Source organism: Pan troglodytes, chromosome 5, assembly GCF_028858775.2.
Source record: "Pan troglodytes isolate AG18354 chromosome 5, NHGRI_mPanTro3-v2.0_pri, whole genome shotgun sequence".
Lineage (NCBI taxonomy): Eukaryota > Metazoa > Chordata > Mammalia > Primates > Hominidae > Pan > Pan troglodytes.
This window is the reverse complement of record NC_072403.2, coordinates 39576995-39593944: the sequence shown is the minus strand read 5'-3', so window position 1 is coordinate 39593944 and position 16950 is coordinate 39576995. Positions and strand designations below refer to the sequence as shown.

Sequence of the window (16950 nt, the reverse complement as noted above, 5' to 3'; positions counted from 1 at the left end):
ATACAAATGGCTGATAAGCACATAAAAAGATACTCAATATCACTAATCATTAGACAAATGCAAGTCAAAGCTACACTGAGATACAGCCCTCACCCATTATGATGGTTACTATCAAAAAACCAGAAAATAACAAATGTTGGTAAGGATGTGGAGAAATTGGAACCCTTGTGCACCGGTGGTGGGAGTGCAAAATGGTGCAGCTGCTGTGGAAGACAGTATGGCAGTTCCTCAAAAAACTTAAAATAGAATTACCATATGATCCAGCAATTCCGCTTCTGGGTATATACCAAAAGAATTGAAAGCAAGGTCTTGAGATGTCTGTACATCCATGTTCATAGCAGCATTATTCACAAGAGCTAAAACATGGAGGCAACCTAAGTGTCTATCAATGGATGTGTAAACAAAATGTGGTATATACATGCAACGGAATATTACTCAGCCTTAAAAAGGAAATTCTGACATATGCTACAAAATGAATGAACCTTGAAGTGAAAATATTATGCTAAGCAAAATAAGCCAGTTGCAAAAATACTGCAGGATTCCACTTACATGAGGTACCTAGAGTAGTCAAAATCATACAGACAAAATAGAATGGTCGTTGCCAGGGGCTGGGGGGAGAGGGGGGAATGGGGATTTATTGTTTAATGAGTATGGAGTTTCAGTTTTACAAGAGTTACGGAGATGGTGCGATGGCTGCACAACATTATTCAGTGCTATTTCATACCCATGAACTGTACACTTAAAAATGGCTGGCTGGGCACCGTGGCTCACGCCTGTAATCCCAGCACTTTGGGAGGCCGAGGCAGGTGGATCGCCTGAGGTCAGGAGTTCGAGATCAGCCTGGCCAACATGGTAAAACCCTGTCCCTACTAAAAAGACAAAACATAGCCAGGCATGATGGCGGGCGCCTGTGGTCCCAGCTACTCAGGAGGCTGAGGCAGGAGAATCACTTGAACCTGGGAGGCGGAGGTTGCGCCATTCACTGAACACCAGCCTGGGCGACAGAGCCACAGAGCAAGACTCCATCTCAAAATAAATAAATAAATAAAAGGTTAAGGCCAGGTGTGGTGGCTCACACCCGTAATCCCAGCACTTTGGGAGGCCAAGGTGGGAGGATCACTTGAGCCCAGGAGTTTGAGACCAGCATGGGCCACATAGCAAGACCTTGTCTAAAAAACATGGTTAAGATGGTAAATTTTGTTATGTGTATTTTACCACAATACAAAATAATAAATGGTAAAGAAAAAAAAAGTTTTTCTAGGCTGAATCAACCCAGTTGGCATTGCTCATGCTAGAAAACCTGGGCCTCCCAGAGAAAAATGTCTGGCTTATGAGGGGTAGGAAGCGGGGAACAGAAGGGATACTAACAGGGACTGGGCAGAGAAGAACAAGAACTAGGAAGCACTAAAGAAGGAATTGAGGCAGAGTACCAAGGGATAGTGACAGGTACAGGGGCACCCATGAACAACGTTCAAACATATCTTCATCCAGTAACCTGTATTTACATGCAAATGTATTGGTTTATGCAAAACAGCGGAGGCCTCGGGGGAGGGTTTTTTAGTCTCAAGCTTGTGCAGTCATTGAAAAAGAGACGCAAAGCTGTCTCTGGGGTACTCCACGTCCGCCTTGCCCCTGGGAGCTGGGCCGGTTCCAGGAGGACGAAGACTGAAGTAGCTCGGCTTGCAGAGAAAGGCGAGCAGCGCCCCCACACGGAGAGTAGCGGGGCGCCTACAAAGTCGCGCATGCCCACTCCGGCCTCCCGCCCCACTCCTAAGGCAGGCGGCGAGACTTAGTGCGCAAGCGCCATCCGTCGGCGCCGACTCCTCCCCCTAAGGCGGGAACACGCGGGGCCCAAGATGGCGGCCAGCCGGTACCGGCGTTTTCTTAAGCTCTGTGAGGAATGGCCAGTGGACGAGACCAAACGGGGCCGGGACTTGGGCGCTTACCTGCGACAGCGGGTAGCACAGGCCTTTCGGGAGGGAGAGAATACCCAGGTGACCGGCGGGGAGGCGGCTGGGACGAGGGGAGGAAAGGACGAGGCAGGGGCGGGGCCAACGAGCGCGCTAGCAGGGGGATCTGCGCATGCGCGCGCCCTCTTTCCAGGCAGCACGTGAGCGCGGACCCCCTTTTCCCCCCAGGGAGCTACTGATAGCGACGCCCGTTGTATTCAGCCCTCCCCCCCGGCTGCACCTTGGAATTGCCGAAGAAGCTTTTTTAAAACTCCAGATGGGCCGGGTGCGGCGGTTCACACCTATAATCCCAGCACTCTGAGAGGCCGAGGCGGGAGGATCGCTTGAGCCCAGGATGACCTCCTGGGCAACATAGTGGGACTCCGTCTCTACAAATCAAAAAACAAACAAAAACTTCAAATGCAGAATCTCTAGGGGTGGGGTCTTGACCTCAGAGTTTTAAAAGCGCTCCAGGTGATTCAAGGTGCAGAGAGAGTTGAGACCCACACCACCAGTGGCAGCTGGTGACAGCCTCAGCTTTTTGCTTCCGTGTCACGGTACCATTACCTCATTATTTCGCAGTGTTGTGTATTGACTGAGCTAATCCCCAGTTAACTCTGCAGGTCCCCGCTAAGCGTTTGCGTTCTTCCTGAGCCCCTGTAAGCCTGTGCAGCAGGTTTGGGTCCTCAGCTCACGCAGCTGTGTGTGAATAGTAGGCCTATGTTCTTGCTCTCCTCCAGGTTGGCGCTGCAGCTCTGGGATTCATTCATTCATATAGCTCGTATTTATTGAGCACCTACCATATGCCTGGAACGGTGCTAGGGAAACAGCAGTGTTAAACAGGTGAAGTCCTGCCCGCATGAAGTTTTACATTGTAGTTCAGGACACAATAAGCAGGTAGGTGTACGTAAGACAGATAAGTACTGTGATCCATAGAAAATAGGGTAGCGTGATAAAAGGGTAATGTTATTAGTCGGGCCTTTCTGAGGAGATGACACATAGGTGAGACCTAAGGCAAGAGGATGAGCCAGCCGTGTACACTTGGCGGGAAGGACATTCCAGACACTGCACATGTCCAGAGGCAGGAGGCAGATTGACATGTTTGAGGACAGAAAGCAAGCCAGAATGGCTGCAGGGTAGTAAGTAAGGTGGAGTTTGCTAAGGTGAAGGTCGGGAGCCAGGCACAGTAGGATATTATCTGCTCTGATTAGCTTTAGACCTCATTGTAAGGCCAGTGAGAAGTCACTGGGGATGTTTAGTGAGGGGACTGATGTGCCCTAATTTACTTTTTAAAAGACTATTCTGGTTGTATGTGGTGAGTGGGCTATAGGGGGCAATAACAAAAAAAGAGGCTGGAGAGAAGCCGATTATGGTACTATAAGCGACAGATGGTGGGGGGTTGGATGAGGATGGCAGCACAGAAGAAGGAAGTGGTTGGATTCAGGTTATGCGCAGGTTGAGTCAGCAGGACTTGCTGATATATGGGATGTGGGATAAAGGAAAAGAGAGGAACCAAAGATAGCACCTAGATATTTTTTGGCCTGGGCATCTAGGTCTAAGATGGTGCCATTTACTGAGGTAGGAATAGGTGAAGTGTAGGAAGAATATCTTGAGTTCGGTGTTAAGCAGGTTAAACCTGAGATGCCAAGTACACTGATTTCCAAGTGGCAATGTCAAGTAGGCAGTGCTATATTTGAGCCTGGGGCTCGGGCAAGAGACCAGAAATGAAATGAGATAATGAGATGCATATACACACAGTCTGAAGAAATGACTTGTGAAACTTGGCCAAGACTTGTTACAGAAGGAACATGGTCTTTTTTTTTTTTTTTTTTTTTTTTTCAGCTTAGCCCAAAACAGAGCCAAGCCAGCCTACCTAAAGGAGCAGGAGCATGCCCAGTGGCATCATTGTGACTGTACTGCTGATTGGCTGGCAGCCTGGGGAGTGTCTGCCCCAGGTTATACGATACCCAGGGCCCTCACATCATTCATGGTGGTCTTCACTGGCCCAAAGTGTAAAGATCTTTAAGGCAAGAATCTTATCTAGTCCCAATTCTACAAACCCCGTGAACTTTCTAAAGCTGTACTCCCTGCATATTTTTAGTATGAGCTTCCTGAAAATAGAGATGATGCCATTTTTATCTTTCCCTCTCTCCCCTACCAGTGTCTAGCATAGTTCTTGGCCCATAAAAAACACTCAGTAAATGTCTGAATGGATAAGTAAATAATTGGTTGTGGCTCATGAGACACAGATAATTTGAATATAGTTTCAGATGTAGCAGAACTAGATGAAGAGAAGTTGTGAAGAGTGAGAAAGGAATATTTGTGTGTCCTGAGTGGTGAGAATTGATTTGAGAGCTTACCATGTTTGGGAAATTGCAGGATCTATGGAAGAAGGCCATAACCTGGCCTTCACCACCAAGGAGCTTACAGTTGAGCAGTCAGAGGCTCCATCCTTGGGGAGGTGAGAGAGCGTAACGTTCACTTGCTTGATTGTTAGTGTAAGAGGAGCCAGCAAAGGAGGAAAGAGTTTTCTCTTTCGGAGTTGTCATCACCTAGGGCAGTCGTTTCTGATCAGTCAAAGGCCCACACAGGTTTGAGTCCCAGCTACAGATGCAACTCATGGCTGTGTTAGTGATTCTGTAGCAGCTGATGAATGCATTCCTGGTAGAGTGAACAAGTGCACGATGGCAGCAGGTCCATTACTCAGGACCACTGTTGCGGTACCTCATCCTAATGTCACCTGAGAATGCACCTGGCCTTAGTAAATCTTTGTGGTAATTTTTGAAGGGCGCAATTCCTTGCTGGAATTGAAAACACTATTGTGAGTCACTCCTACTGACACCCCCAGATCATTTATAAAGACCTTGAGAAAGCAAGATGATTCTGGTAGGCTCTTCATTAAACTGGCAGCAGGAGGTGGGGCTTAGATCCAGTTGACTGACTAGTATGGAGCTCCTCCTTGGTTAAGCCGGTTGCCAGAAGACAGAACTGGAGGGGAAAGTAGCTCTCCTCATGCCGTCTTTCCATTCCCGTAGAGGAGAGAGGCAGTCAGTCCTCCTCTCAGCCTCTTGGCTTCCTTCGTCCTAATGATCACCCTGAAAGGTGCACAGCGCACCTTTGCCGGCGTGATCTCATTTAATCCTTAGTACAGCTGAGTGGTAGCCATTACTGTTCCCATTTTACAGATGAGGAAACAAATCAGAAAAACAAGACAACGCACTGGGGGTTCCGTAGCCATAAAAGACAAGCCAAGTGAGAAACAGCCTCAGCCCCTCTGGCCCTAGTGTGCATCGTCTCCTGGGTGCCTGGCCTTTCCTCAGCTGCTGTTCCAAGTTATTGTTAGAACAACCTCTTATTCCATGAACGTCAAACCACTTCCTTCCCCTGGTTGCCTGTTCAAACCTTTTTGGGCCATAGATAGTTTGGGCAGCAAATGGAACTCCCTGCGTTTACCCACCTATTCTTTGCCCCAGCCACTACCAGTCCAGATGGGAAGAAAGATGGTCCTGGGTGGGACACCAGGCGGAGAAAAGCTGGGTTAACTAAAGGGCAAATCAATAATTCATACACAAAACCAGAGTACAAAAACCACTGCCTCCATTTATTCCACCTCAGATTGCCCTCTGGGGAGTCTTGTGGTCCACCCTAAACCCACCAAGTGGGGAGGTGGTGGTGGGAGCAGGAACACACGTAACTCCTCTTACACCCCGTATCCTATTGTGTAGTTTTAAAAAGTCAGTGTTTATGGGCTTTGCCAATTTTGAATACAGTTTGTCTAAGAACACGTGTTTCCTACAGCGCTGAGAGCTTAATAAAAGAATTGCAACGTGGGGGAAGGTGGCACAACAACTGTAATTGTTGACCTAACAACAGAGAAAGGAGCAGATCTTTCTAATGAGTTCATTAGGTGCTTCCTAAAACATCCCGGACTGCACACCAGCACCCACTTAGGTAGCACAAGGTGCAACTCCGAGGGGCGTCCTAGAAGAGCTGCTGCTCTTCGCCCACCAGGGAGTTCTAACTGTATTGTATGCAAGTTTAAGTATAATAATATTGGCCCGGTTTGAAAGAAGTTAAACTTTTTCTTGGGTTTCTAATAAGGTAAATGGTATTTCCACCTTCTCAGAGGAGAATTCAAAGGTTTTTTTGATTCTGTTTTCTCAGTCATCCATTTGAGGCCTGGTCCTTGGCATTCCTCAGTGTGGCAGGGAGCTAGCTCCCAAGCCACCTGGCATATGCTGGCCACGGTGAAGCCATCTCAACGTTGCTCACCCCCACTTGTGGGCCCCCTGAAGTTATGCTTTTGAAGAGTGTCCTAAGAACAGATTATCCTATTTTTAGTTATGTATTGAGCCCATTGAAAACCTGGAGTTGTAAGGAGAATCATCTCTAAGAGGGAATGCAAACATCTCCATCTTTTTTTCTCTCCCAATTCTGAATGGCGCCAGTGTGAGCTAGGGTAGTATTCACACCGGGGGGTGGCGTTTATCTCTGCATATGTAAAGCTGCAGTGCTCCACCTGAAGGGATAAATTCTTGGCCACTTCTGGTGGGTCACTACTTTATTCAAAGATGTTTGGGGTCTGCCCGTTGCCTCCTGGACAGGTGGCAGGCAACTGTGTGAGACCTGCAGTGCCTCTGATCCTTGGTCCCAGCCTGTGTTTCCAACCTTGCCTCGCACCACCCCAACATGAGCCCCAGGCTCAGCAAGGGTGTCTTCTCATGGTCTCCCAAACTGGCCATGGTACAAGCAATTTTGATCCTTTGAGACTTAAGTGTGCTGTGGATCACTGCACCCCTACAACCGCAAAAAACCCAAACACAGAGTTTGTCAAGAATTTGGTGGCTTCCCAGGCTCTTGGAGCCCTCCCTGGGTTCCCCTTAAAAGCCCTGTCTGCCTAAAACACTCTTGTCCTGTGCCTCTTCATGCCTCATCCTCCCAGTCATTTCTGGTCCCTGTGTCACTCATGCCCAGGTTGGCACTCCTCACTCTGTGCACTGTCGCTGCAGTGAAACTCAGCCCTTTCCTGCCACACCTCCCCATCAGCACAGCCAGGTGCCCAACTCCCACCTCGGGTCTCGTGCAGCGGCCCATGCTCCGCAGATCTGGCTCTCACTTGCACATTGCCCCGGGCAGGGTTGGTTTCTAATTCATGTGTATCTTGTCTCTGTAGTGTGCCTGCCAGCTTCTCCACAGCCGGCCTGGGTCGTCTTCTTTGTGGCCCCTCACCGTCCCCTAGTGGAGCACTCTTTCTATAGTAGGTGCTCAAGAAATACATTTTCAACTCAATTGAAGGGAATAGGCTCCCATAACAGAATGAACTCATTTCAGAAGTTTGTTACCAAGTCTTGAAAACCTTTTTTTATAGATCCTCCTGGACCGAATCCAGCTCTACCTTAATTAGCAAAGCAATTTGCAACACCCTTTCCCAAAAGTGCTTATGCGTCCCTTTGTGTGACTAGAATAGGGGCGGCTGTACCAATTGCTGTCACCACCCAAAATTCAATTTGGAAAATCGAAATCAGTGCCTGCAGCACTGATGGAGATTTGTATGTATAAAAGTTTAATATGGTAAAGAGAAATTTACTGACGACTGAGCGGGGGAAATGCAAAAGGAGCAAAAATAGAGCTATAAAGGACACTCGTCAGATGAACATCTATTTTATTCACATTTGGGGAGCAGTGCTGAATTTTTCATAATGTCCCCACTGCTGCCTTTTCAAACCCAGCACTGCTATTAGTCCTAAAACGTCCGTGATCTCATTAGGTGTGAATGCAAAATCAGGTAATTTAAAGCATGTATTAAGAATATTTCTAAAAATGCACCATCCATTTCATCAGAAAAACTGCATTTCAGAGCTCAGGAATGTTAGTGCTGGAGTCTGTGAATAAAGTGTAAGCTATAGGAACGTGGTGAGGCTTCTGGAATTCGACAGATGTCTCCACTGACATCCTTTTAAGTAGTAAGCATGACTTTTTTAATTGCTGAGCTTGAGTTATCTGTGGCTAGGAACCCAGCATTGACCAAGGCTTCATCACTCCTCAAGCAGTAAGAACTTGGCTAGAAATGGGCATGTCTCAAACTCCTGTCACCTCCACTGAGCTGCTTTTACAGCCTCAGTTAGACACCTTCTGACCTCAGACGGGAAACTGGATGGCAAGTCTGTTTTAGGACTCAGGTGTTTGGTTTTCTTTCTCAGATTACAACTGAGTCCAGGAATTCTGGGAACTCTCTAGGAGACTGTCTCTTTCACACAGAGGAAGTTTCAGAAGTGAGAGTGGTCGGGTGCGGTGGCTCAAGCCTGTAATCCCAGCACCTTGGGAGGCCGAGGTGGGCGGATCACAAGGTCAGGAGATCGAGACCATCCTGGCTAACACGGTGAAACCCCATCTCTAGTAAAAATACAAAAAATTAGCCAGGCGTGGTAGTGGGCGCCTATAGTTCCAGCTACTTGGGAGGCTGAGGCAGGAGAATGGCATGAACCCGGGAGGCGGAGCTTGCAGTGAGCCAAGATTGTGCCACTGCACTCCAGCCTGGGCGACAGAGTGAGACTCCATCTAAAAAAAAAAAAAAAGAAGTGAGAGTACCTGAGGGTCACTTTGCTTTTTGCACTTAGACTTTGTACACTTTGCTCTTACAGGAGCAGCACTCTGCAAGGGTGACCCGCCCCCCGTGCCCCTCCTGTCTGTCCTGCTGCTCATCGGGGATGGGACTACGTGGCAAGGAAGGACAGCACCTTATACCACACCTGCTTGAGGGTGTGATACAAGGTTGCTGAGCAGCCTACTGGTGACTTCTCACTGCTAGAGAAGTTGGAGCAGGAAGGGAACTTGAGTTGACAAGGTGTTTGAGGGTGGGGATCTGGTCAGAATGCAGGTTTATCAGGAAGCAGTGTTAGGAGCCCAGGAGAGAGGCAGAGGCTATGGGAGGAAGGCAGTTCAGCGTGTGGACTCCTTTCCTAAGAGCTTGGTTGGGAAGGTGGTGGGGATGGTGGCAGGACGGGAAGGTCCAGATAAGCGGCCATCAGGTGAAGACCGGGTACAGCAAACAGCTGCTCTCTTGGCAGACCATGGAGAGCTCAGTGACTGCTGAGAGCCACCAGGGTCAGTCAGGAGTGAAGCCTCAGCAGTTTTTCATCCTTCCTCACTTCCGTTTCCAGCGCCACCCTCGGCAGTGCACACCAGCCATGCTGATCCACTGGTAACATGCTGACCCATTCCCTGGGCACGGGCTCCACCTGGTCCTGTGCCTGGAGCACCCCACTCCCTTGCCGGTACAAGCGCCCATCCTCAGCCACTCATTCTCCAGCACTTCCTGCCTGGCCCCGTAGGCCCATAGCACCTTGTACATGCCCCTTTGTTCCACTCCCACCAGGGTGGTTCTGAACTGTTCTGTCCTTTCCCCTCTTATTTTATGAGACAGGGGCCTGTGTTTACTACAACTCTTTACTACTAATAACTGTGAGAAAAACTAATCACTCACATTTATCGGTGTTCCAGGCCCAGAATTCAGAGCAGCCCAAGCATTACCTCATTTATCCTCACACCACCCTGGGAAGTAGGGGCTATTATTATATTTTCTTTTAAAAGAAAGGTTAAGTTGGCCAGTATGCTTTAAAAATGTTCAGTGCATGAAAGACAAAGGCCGAGGAACGGTCCCGGATTAAAGGAGACTAAAAGATAAATGACTGTTAAATGCAGCAGGACATCCTGTTTTTCCATAGATTATTATTGAGACAATTGACAGAATTGGAATATGGACTGTGCATTAGATAATAGTGTTGTATCGATGTTAAGTGGCCTGAATTTGATCATTGAACTGTGGTTATATAAGAGAATGTTCTTGTTCTTAGGAAATGCACACTGAAATATTATGGGGTGAAGGGGCATTATGCTCCTACTTTCAAGTGGATCAGAAGAAAGATATGTATGTACAGATACAGAGAAAGATAAACTGTGGCAACTTTTTTTTTTTTTTAAGTGTATTTCATGGGGGAAGAGTGAATGGTTTGCCTGACATCACATAGCTGATAAGGGATGGTGCCAGGAGTCAACCCAGGCAGTTTGACTCCCCTGCTCCCTACAGCCTTGGAGATACTCATTCACCCAAGCGTCCCCTGCTCATAGATGGGCCAATCATGCTATAGGGTCTCGATGAATGTCTGTTAAATTTATAAGTGAGCGCACTTTGGGAGGCCGAGGTGGGCAAATCACAAGGTCAGGAGTTCGAGACCAGCCTGGCCGACATGGTGAAAGCCTGTCTCTGCTAAAAATACACAAAATTAGCTGGGCGTAGTGGTGGGTACCTGTAATCCCAGCTACTTGGGAGGCTGACTCAGGAGAATCACTTGAACCCAGGAGGGGAGTTTGCAGTGAGCCGAGATCACGCCATTGCACTCCAACGTTAGCTCTTGGCTGTGCGTGCCCTGCTGAAGAAATGTTCCAGATGTGTTCGCCCAGATGTGTGCAGAATTCCATTCTAACGGGACTTTCCCTGGACAAGCTGACCAGCAGCAGGGAGACCACAGCCTCATATTTTCCATTCATTCTGTCCACTCAGATAATGACTTTATTATTCAGCAAACGCTGGCCACCTCCTCAGGCCATAATCCTTCCTCTTCTGATGTATCTGGCTGTACATTCTCATGATGAGTAGCCTGAACGCAGGAATGGGTCAGGTAGAACTAAATGATGGATTGTCTTTTTTGTTTGCTGTAAAGTAGGGACCTCATTTGACATGCACAGAGAGGCAGCAGTGGAGCTGCCTATTAAACCACTTTACTACTGATTTATTTATGCTCTGCCTTCTCCAAGGAAGGATTTAAGTTAGGAAAAAATCCATCATTTGAATTCTGGGGGAAAAAATATAAAAGAGAAAGTTTTGTTCTGGGGAGCTTTTCAAAATTCTTGGCAGAAAAATATAAAGAACTATACATAAATAATAGCAAGGACAGAGTAAAGGGAAAGTTAGAAGAGGTGCAAGGGAAAAGACCACACCTCCTCTGTATGCTGCCTGTCTTCCTGAGAAGGTCCAGCAGGGGCACTGCTGTCTCTGGCACCAGAGAATTGACTTACATCACCCTTTCTGTGGCAAGGCCTCAGTGTTCTGGGCCATCTCCTTTCTAGCAGGACCTAACTGTGGTCCTGGCTTGGTTCTCCTTAGTTTACACATTTTATCTTAAATGTTGCCTTCTTCATGTTTCTTTCCTTCTTGTAGAGTTTCAGCAGCTCCCCACTTATCATAGATGAGAACTCAGATGATTTTTTTTTTTGCCTTTGCTAAAAGAATCTGTTGGTCTGAGGCCGGGCATGGTGGCTCATGCCTGTAACCCCAACACTCTGGGAGGCTGAGGCAGGTGGATCGCTTGAGGTCAGGAGTTCGAAACCAGCCTGGCCAGCATGGTGAAACCTTGTCTCTACTAAAAAATACAAAAATTAGCTGGGTGTGGTGGCACATGCCTTTAATCCCAGTTACTCAGGAGGCTGAGGCTGGAGAATTGCTTGAACCCAGGAGGCGGAGGTTGCAGTGAGCCAAGATTGCGCCACTGCACTCCAGCCTGGGCAATAGAGTGAGACTCTGTCTCAAAAAAAAGAAAAGAATCTACTGGTCTGGCCTGAAGCATCCCACAGGATTCCTGCCTCCTCTTCCTTGCTGACAGCATCTCCTCCCCCAGGAAGGCCTGCCCTTCTCCCTTCTGCTTGCTGACCTTCTGCTGTGCTTCCTTCAGAACCTAGCATTGTCTCACTTCCATCATGCACTGACCACTTGAGCATGCGGGGACTCCCCCACTGAGTCCCTGTAGCCCACTCTGCCCAGCACCCCCTTTGTTAGGCACGCCTTTCCAACCTTACATTTCTATTGTGGCATCTCCCACTGCAGCTGGTGTCGTGGCTCACAAGTCACAGATGCTCAACAAATGCTTGTTTGCTGATTAATTGATCTGATTTTTCTGTAGGTTGGGGAGTTGATGAGGCAGAGCTATGCCTCCAAAAAGTAGTTTCTAATAGCAGAGCTGTAGTCCAGGTTTGCTTCCCGCAGAGTGGAGAAGCCAGTGCTAGCTGCAGGCCTGCTTCATGTGAACGCTTTATTAAGTATGGTCTTTCCTCAAGGTACAGACACTGTGGGAGGCAGGACTCCTTTGCTCACCTCCTTTGGGGTTCTTTGCTTTTCAGGTTGCAGAGCCTGAGGCCTGTGATCAGATGTACGAGAGCTTAGCGCGACTCCATTCAAACTACTACAAACACAAGGTGAGTGGGCCACAGTCTTTTATATACCCAGCTTTCTGACGGGGCAACTAATAAGAATGAGTGAAAATCTGATTAGGTAATGTTTTGTAAAGACTTGGCTTTGCTGCGTTCAAATGAAACCAGTAATTTCAACCAAGCCAACAGAGGTGCCTGGTAGAGGCTTTTAGGCCACCTAAATAAAAGCTATTTAAAATTGTGAATATAGGGAAGAAACAAAACCAATTATGAATAGAAGCCATGTATTTGATATGCCAGTGTGTGCTCCTGGGAATGTCTGACAGCCATTGGATTTATACCTATTTTCCCATCCACTCTGACGGAACTGACACCTCCCCACATTCTGGTGATAAAGATGGGATGATTGGGAAAGTGCCCTCCTTTTACGGAGCTGGGCCCAACATGATTACTGTCAAATTCCATTTAGAGTGGTTTTTCCCATACTTGAAAAATATGCTCATTAACTCCACAAACATTTGTGGCCATATGCCTATGTGGAAAATTGATTTTTTCTAAATCCTCCCTGCTAACATGTGATCCATGAGCAGCAGCATGGGCATCACCTGGGAACTGGTTAGAAATGCAGAATCAGGGGCCCCACCCATACCTGCGTTTTCCAGGGAGGACTCATGGGTACATTATAGTTGGAGCTGCCTCCTGGAGACTGTACTGGTTCTTGCGAGGCCAAGTCTTGACCTCGAGGTGGCGCTGCTCTTCTCCTTGCTAGGCCTCCTGGCCTCTGGTTGCCCAGGGCCCAGGTGAAATGCAGTTAGAGAGCAGGGCTTGTGTGCTGATCTCTCCCCTCCCTTCACTTCCTTTCTGCCCCGGTGACCAGTACCCTCGCCCCAGAGACACCAGCTTCAGTGGCCTGTCGTTGGAAGAGTACAAGCTGATCCTGTCCACAGGTAATGAAAGCACAGCTGCCTTTTCTCATTGGTTTGCAAATGATTCTGAGTTTGAGTGGCCAAGGGGAATTGTCTAAGAAGACAGCTTTGCTTGATGGAAAGTCTTGTAGAACAGCCCAGAGGAAATTCTGAAGCTACAGGGCTCATGCATTTTGACCATATACTGTGGAGAAGGTCAAAGGCATTATTTAAAAAAGAAAATCTATCTTTAGGGCTTTTAAATTCAAGGCTGGGCATCAGGGAACAGAGGAATACATATTTGCCAAATGGAAGTAGTTGAAATCAGGATGGAAGGAAAATAATTTTATTTTTATGGTCTTAAGAGGGCTTTATAAACAATGAAGGTTTTAATTAAAACAAAAAGCCATTCAATAAACGTGTTTGGGGATATCCGCCTAAGAGTTATGTGACCCAGGGGACGTGGTCTGTGGGTTAGATATGAGTTTAACTAGGTATGTTTTAGAGTCATTGATAGACTCTGATTATCAAGAAAGGAAACATCCTGCCAAGCCCGTCCTTTCCTTACTTCCCTATCTCCATTGTCCCTAAGGACGGGGGCCGGAGAGCCAGGGATGAAGTAGGCAGGTACTGGAAAATTACTATTTTTGTTGCCAAGTATATTATATACAAAAATAGGTTAACCTTTTCTGGGAGGGCATGACCCTGACACATTTCCTTCTGGTATTCTAGAAATGTGTCTTTCCTCTTCTTCTGGCAGCCTTCAGCAACTTAAGTTTTGAGGATTTGGGCTTCTAGAAAACTCTCTTCTGAGATTAAAACCTGGTGGTGTCACCTGCTATTACATGTCAACTCTAACCCTATTTTTATTCCAGTACTCTCTGGGAAACTGTGGTGAAGATATTTTGGCCAGGCAGAATCACTTTATTGGCAATTTTTTTTAATGTGTAAATTTACTCCTATATCCCTGGGTCCGTGTAATTAGCAGCATTGATGCACATTATTGTGAGGGCCCTGGACAGTTTGAGCAAAGTTTGAACTTGAAGTGAGGGCGGAAGTAAGTTCCAGAGGCCCTGCCTCTGCCCTCTGTTTTGTTCACCTCAGGGCAGCCTCTGCAAGTGGAAAACAGGCAGCAACGAAGGCTGGGAGATAGTCCTGCCATTGGTCCGCGCTGCAGCTTGTTCTGGCTGCGAGTTTAGTTCAGGAAATTTGCTGAGAATTTGTTTTCACAGCAAGCCTCATATTTTTGTTGCAAATTGTGTGGCGTAAGCTTACCAAATGTTTCCTCTGACAGGACAAGAAAAGACCTGCAGCACCTTGTAGTGAGAGGCTTTGAGGGCCTGGCAAGTCTGAAATGTGCTGTGTTCTGGGTTATGTGTGTGTCCACCCTGGGATTGGGGTCATGGAAAGCGCCTAAGGGAGGCCTCAGTGTCCACCTGGACACTGGAAACATGGACTTCTGGAAAAGCTCCAGAGCAGGGGCTTTCTTCTGTTACCTTTTTTGGTCAGAAAAGATACTCTTTTTTTCTCCAGTAGTTTTGTTAACATGAAAATTTAGGCTGGTAAAGCAAAACAATATTATAAGAATATCTAAAATTTAACATGCACGTAAAATTAGATTTCATGGAACATTAGCCCTAGAGACTTTAGACAAATGGTTCCGTACTGGGGGGATGGTTTTGCCCCCCAGGGGACATGTGGCAATGTCTGGAGACATTTTTAGTTGTCACAACTGGTGGTGTGGGCAGCGGTGCTACTGGCATTAGTGGGTAGAGGCCAGGATGCTTTGAAACAGCCTTCAGTGATGCACAGGCCAGCCCACGACGAAAAATTATCTGGCCCAAAGTGTTGGTAGTGCCAAGGCCAAGAAACCCTGCTTTGGTTCCTGGGTGTAGGGACGTGTATTTTCTTAAACAAGAGCCCCTCCCGCCTGCATTGTGGTGGATGATGGCTGCCTTTTCATTGAGTACGGGCTGTGTGCCAAGCGAGTTACTTCCATGATTTTCTTTAATCCTTACAACTTTTGAGGTACGTGTGGTTTCTTTTTCTTACTTTTTCACCTCTCCCCAAGTTGTCTGCAGATGTGTGTTTTTATCTTCATTTTACAGATGAGGAACCCGAAGTGTAGAGCGTTAAGTAATTTGCTTGAGGGGACCCAGAGTGGGAGATGATGGGCTCGGATTCAGGCCCAAGGCCATCCCCCTCCCAGTGCCTGCTCAACTCCACAGCATGTGCTGAGTCCACACACCAGGATTCAAATCCCTGCTCCACTTCCCAGCTGTGCAACCTGAGCAAGTTACTTCACTGCCTCCTGCCTCAGTTTCCACACCTGAAAATTGGGGACAGGAAGGGCTGTGTGGAGCAGGCCAAATTTTGCGATGAAGCATCTGGGTCTGTGGGTTGCACAGCGGACAGCGCAGGATTTCTTTGCCCTCATACGGAGCAGGGTAACGAGCAGCACACCCCACTTTGATGCCGAGGGTGAGGAGAGGGCAGGAGACCACTGAGAGCGTGCTGGGCACAGAGTCTGGCACACAGTGCTCAGTCACCGCAAGTGGCCACTTCTGTTAACCTGTTTGATCCGCTCTTCAGGAGCTGGGTCTCCACCTTTTTCAGGAACACGCTGTGTGAAAAGCAAGCCATGCTTGTGTCGGGACAGCCCAGTGGGTCCAATCTATGTCATCAAGTTTTAGACTTCAGTCCCTCTCTCTTTTTGTCTTCCCCTTTTGCAGACAACTTGGAAGAGCTTAAGGAAATAGATAAAGGCATGTGGAAGAAACTGCAGGAGAAGTTTGCCCCCAAGGGTCCTGAGGAGGATCATAAGGCCTGAGCTCAGGCCTTACCTCGTGCACATACCTAGGTGTGGAATCTTGTACATTGCCATCGTCAATAAAACTGCCCCAGTTTCCCCTTGACCTTACGGTTTGGGAATCTCCTCTAGCTTTCCCAGAAAGGAAGCCCTTGCTGCTCTAAAGAAAGTTTCAGCCTGAGGAGGGATGGTGATTGAGCTATCTGCTGTGACTGCTGCTCAGGGTAGGGAAATCTCCTGGGGAGAGGAAATGCAGGTTTCCCTCTGGACCTGATGAGGGTAATGGGGCCTCGGCACAAGGTGCTTCCTGCATTGCCACGGGAGCCCCCGCCCCTCTGGCAGGGGTCTGGTGTCTCCTGGCAAGATACTCAGGCTCCCTTTTGTTGTAGGAGCTCCTGGGAGGAAGCCAAAAATAGCAGTAAATACTGAAAAGGGCATCCTGTTGCAAACAGAAAGCAGCAGAGAGGTGTGAGGCCGAGAGAGGCAAAAAGCCTGCTTGGCCCTCATCCCCACTGACTCAGAGAAGGATGGACCTTAGGCCTCTGTCCCTGACCTTGCAAAAACCCACATTGCCCAGTTGGCTTAAGGGACAGGGAAGCTATAGACAGGCCTTGGCCAGGCGGGGCCTCAGCTGCAGTTGGCTTCAGCACTGTGGGCAGGTTCTGTAGGTGGCCACAAGTCAGAGGCCCTGCTGGCTGAGGACACACACAGGGTCACCTCGTTATTCCATGGAACCTTGGCTCTTACTGATACTGAGCATCCTTCTGTCTGGAACCGTGAGGGACAGGGCTGGGCCCACAGCGCCCCTGGTGGGTACAAAGTGGAAGTGGGTTCTTAACCTCGTCTGTGTCTAGACTCCTCAGGATGTTCTGAAATGCATAAAATAAAATCGACAGGACTGCCATAGAAACCAGTTATGCCGAAATGCAGTTCTGGGTAGGCAAATCTCAGGGGAGGACCCCTGAGACAGGATGTCACTCAGCGCATCTCCTGAGAGCCTGAGGAGAGGCCAGGCCAGCAGGGAGGGGCTCTTGTTCCTGTCTTCTGCCAGTGTGTCCTGTTAATCCCCACAGCCCCCGGGGGA

The 16950-nt window shown here is 48.1% G+C and overlaps 1 protein-coding gene and 1 long non-coding RNA gene across 2 annotated transcripts; both read left to right on the top strand.

Moving 5' to 3' along the window:
* The first annotated feature begins 1796 nt into the window (after nucleotides 1–1796).
* Nucleotides 1797–15972, top strand: UQCC2 (ubiquinol-cytochrome c reductase complex assembly factor 2). Its single transcript, XM_003950803.5, has 4 exons — nucleotides 1797–1994; nucleotides 12123–12197; nucleotides 13030–13099; nucleotides 15790–15972. Exons 1-4 carry the CDS (start codon nucleotides 1857–1859, stop codon nucleotides 15885–15887), a joined length of 381 nt encoding a protein of 126 aa, XP_003950852.1. The 5' UTR covers nucleotides 1797–1856; the 3' UTR covers nucleotides 15888–15972.
* LOC134810292 (uncharacterized) lies at nucleotides 2137–8524 on the top strand. Its single transcript, XR_010157980.1, has 3 exons — nucleotides 2137–2506; nucleotides 2690–2846; nucleotides 3792–8524. It is a non-coding gene; the product is annotated as an uncharacterized LOC134810292 (long non-coding RNA).
* Nucleotides 15973–16950: the final 978 nt, after the last annotated feature.

Excerpts from the sequence above, each read along its gene's own strand:
- UQCC2 (XM_003950803.5), top strand. The coding sequence starts at position 1,857 with ATGGCGGCCAGCCGGTACCGGCGTTTTCTTAAGCTCTGTGAGGAATGG. Across the intron at positions 1,995-12,122 it reads GGGAGGGAGAGAATACCCAG|GTTGCAGAGCCTGAGGCCTG; the intron begins GTGACCGGCGGG and ends TTTGCTTTTCAG. Across the intron at positions 12,198-13,029 it reads CAAACTACTACAAACACAAG|TACCCTCGCCCCAGAGACAC; the intron begins GTGAGTGGGCCA and ends CCCGGTGACCAG.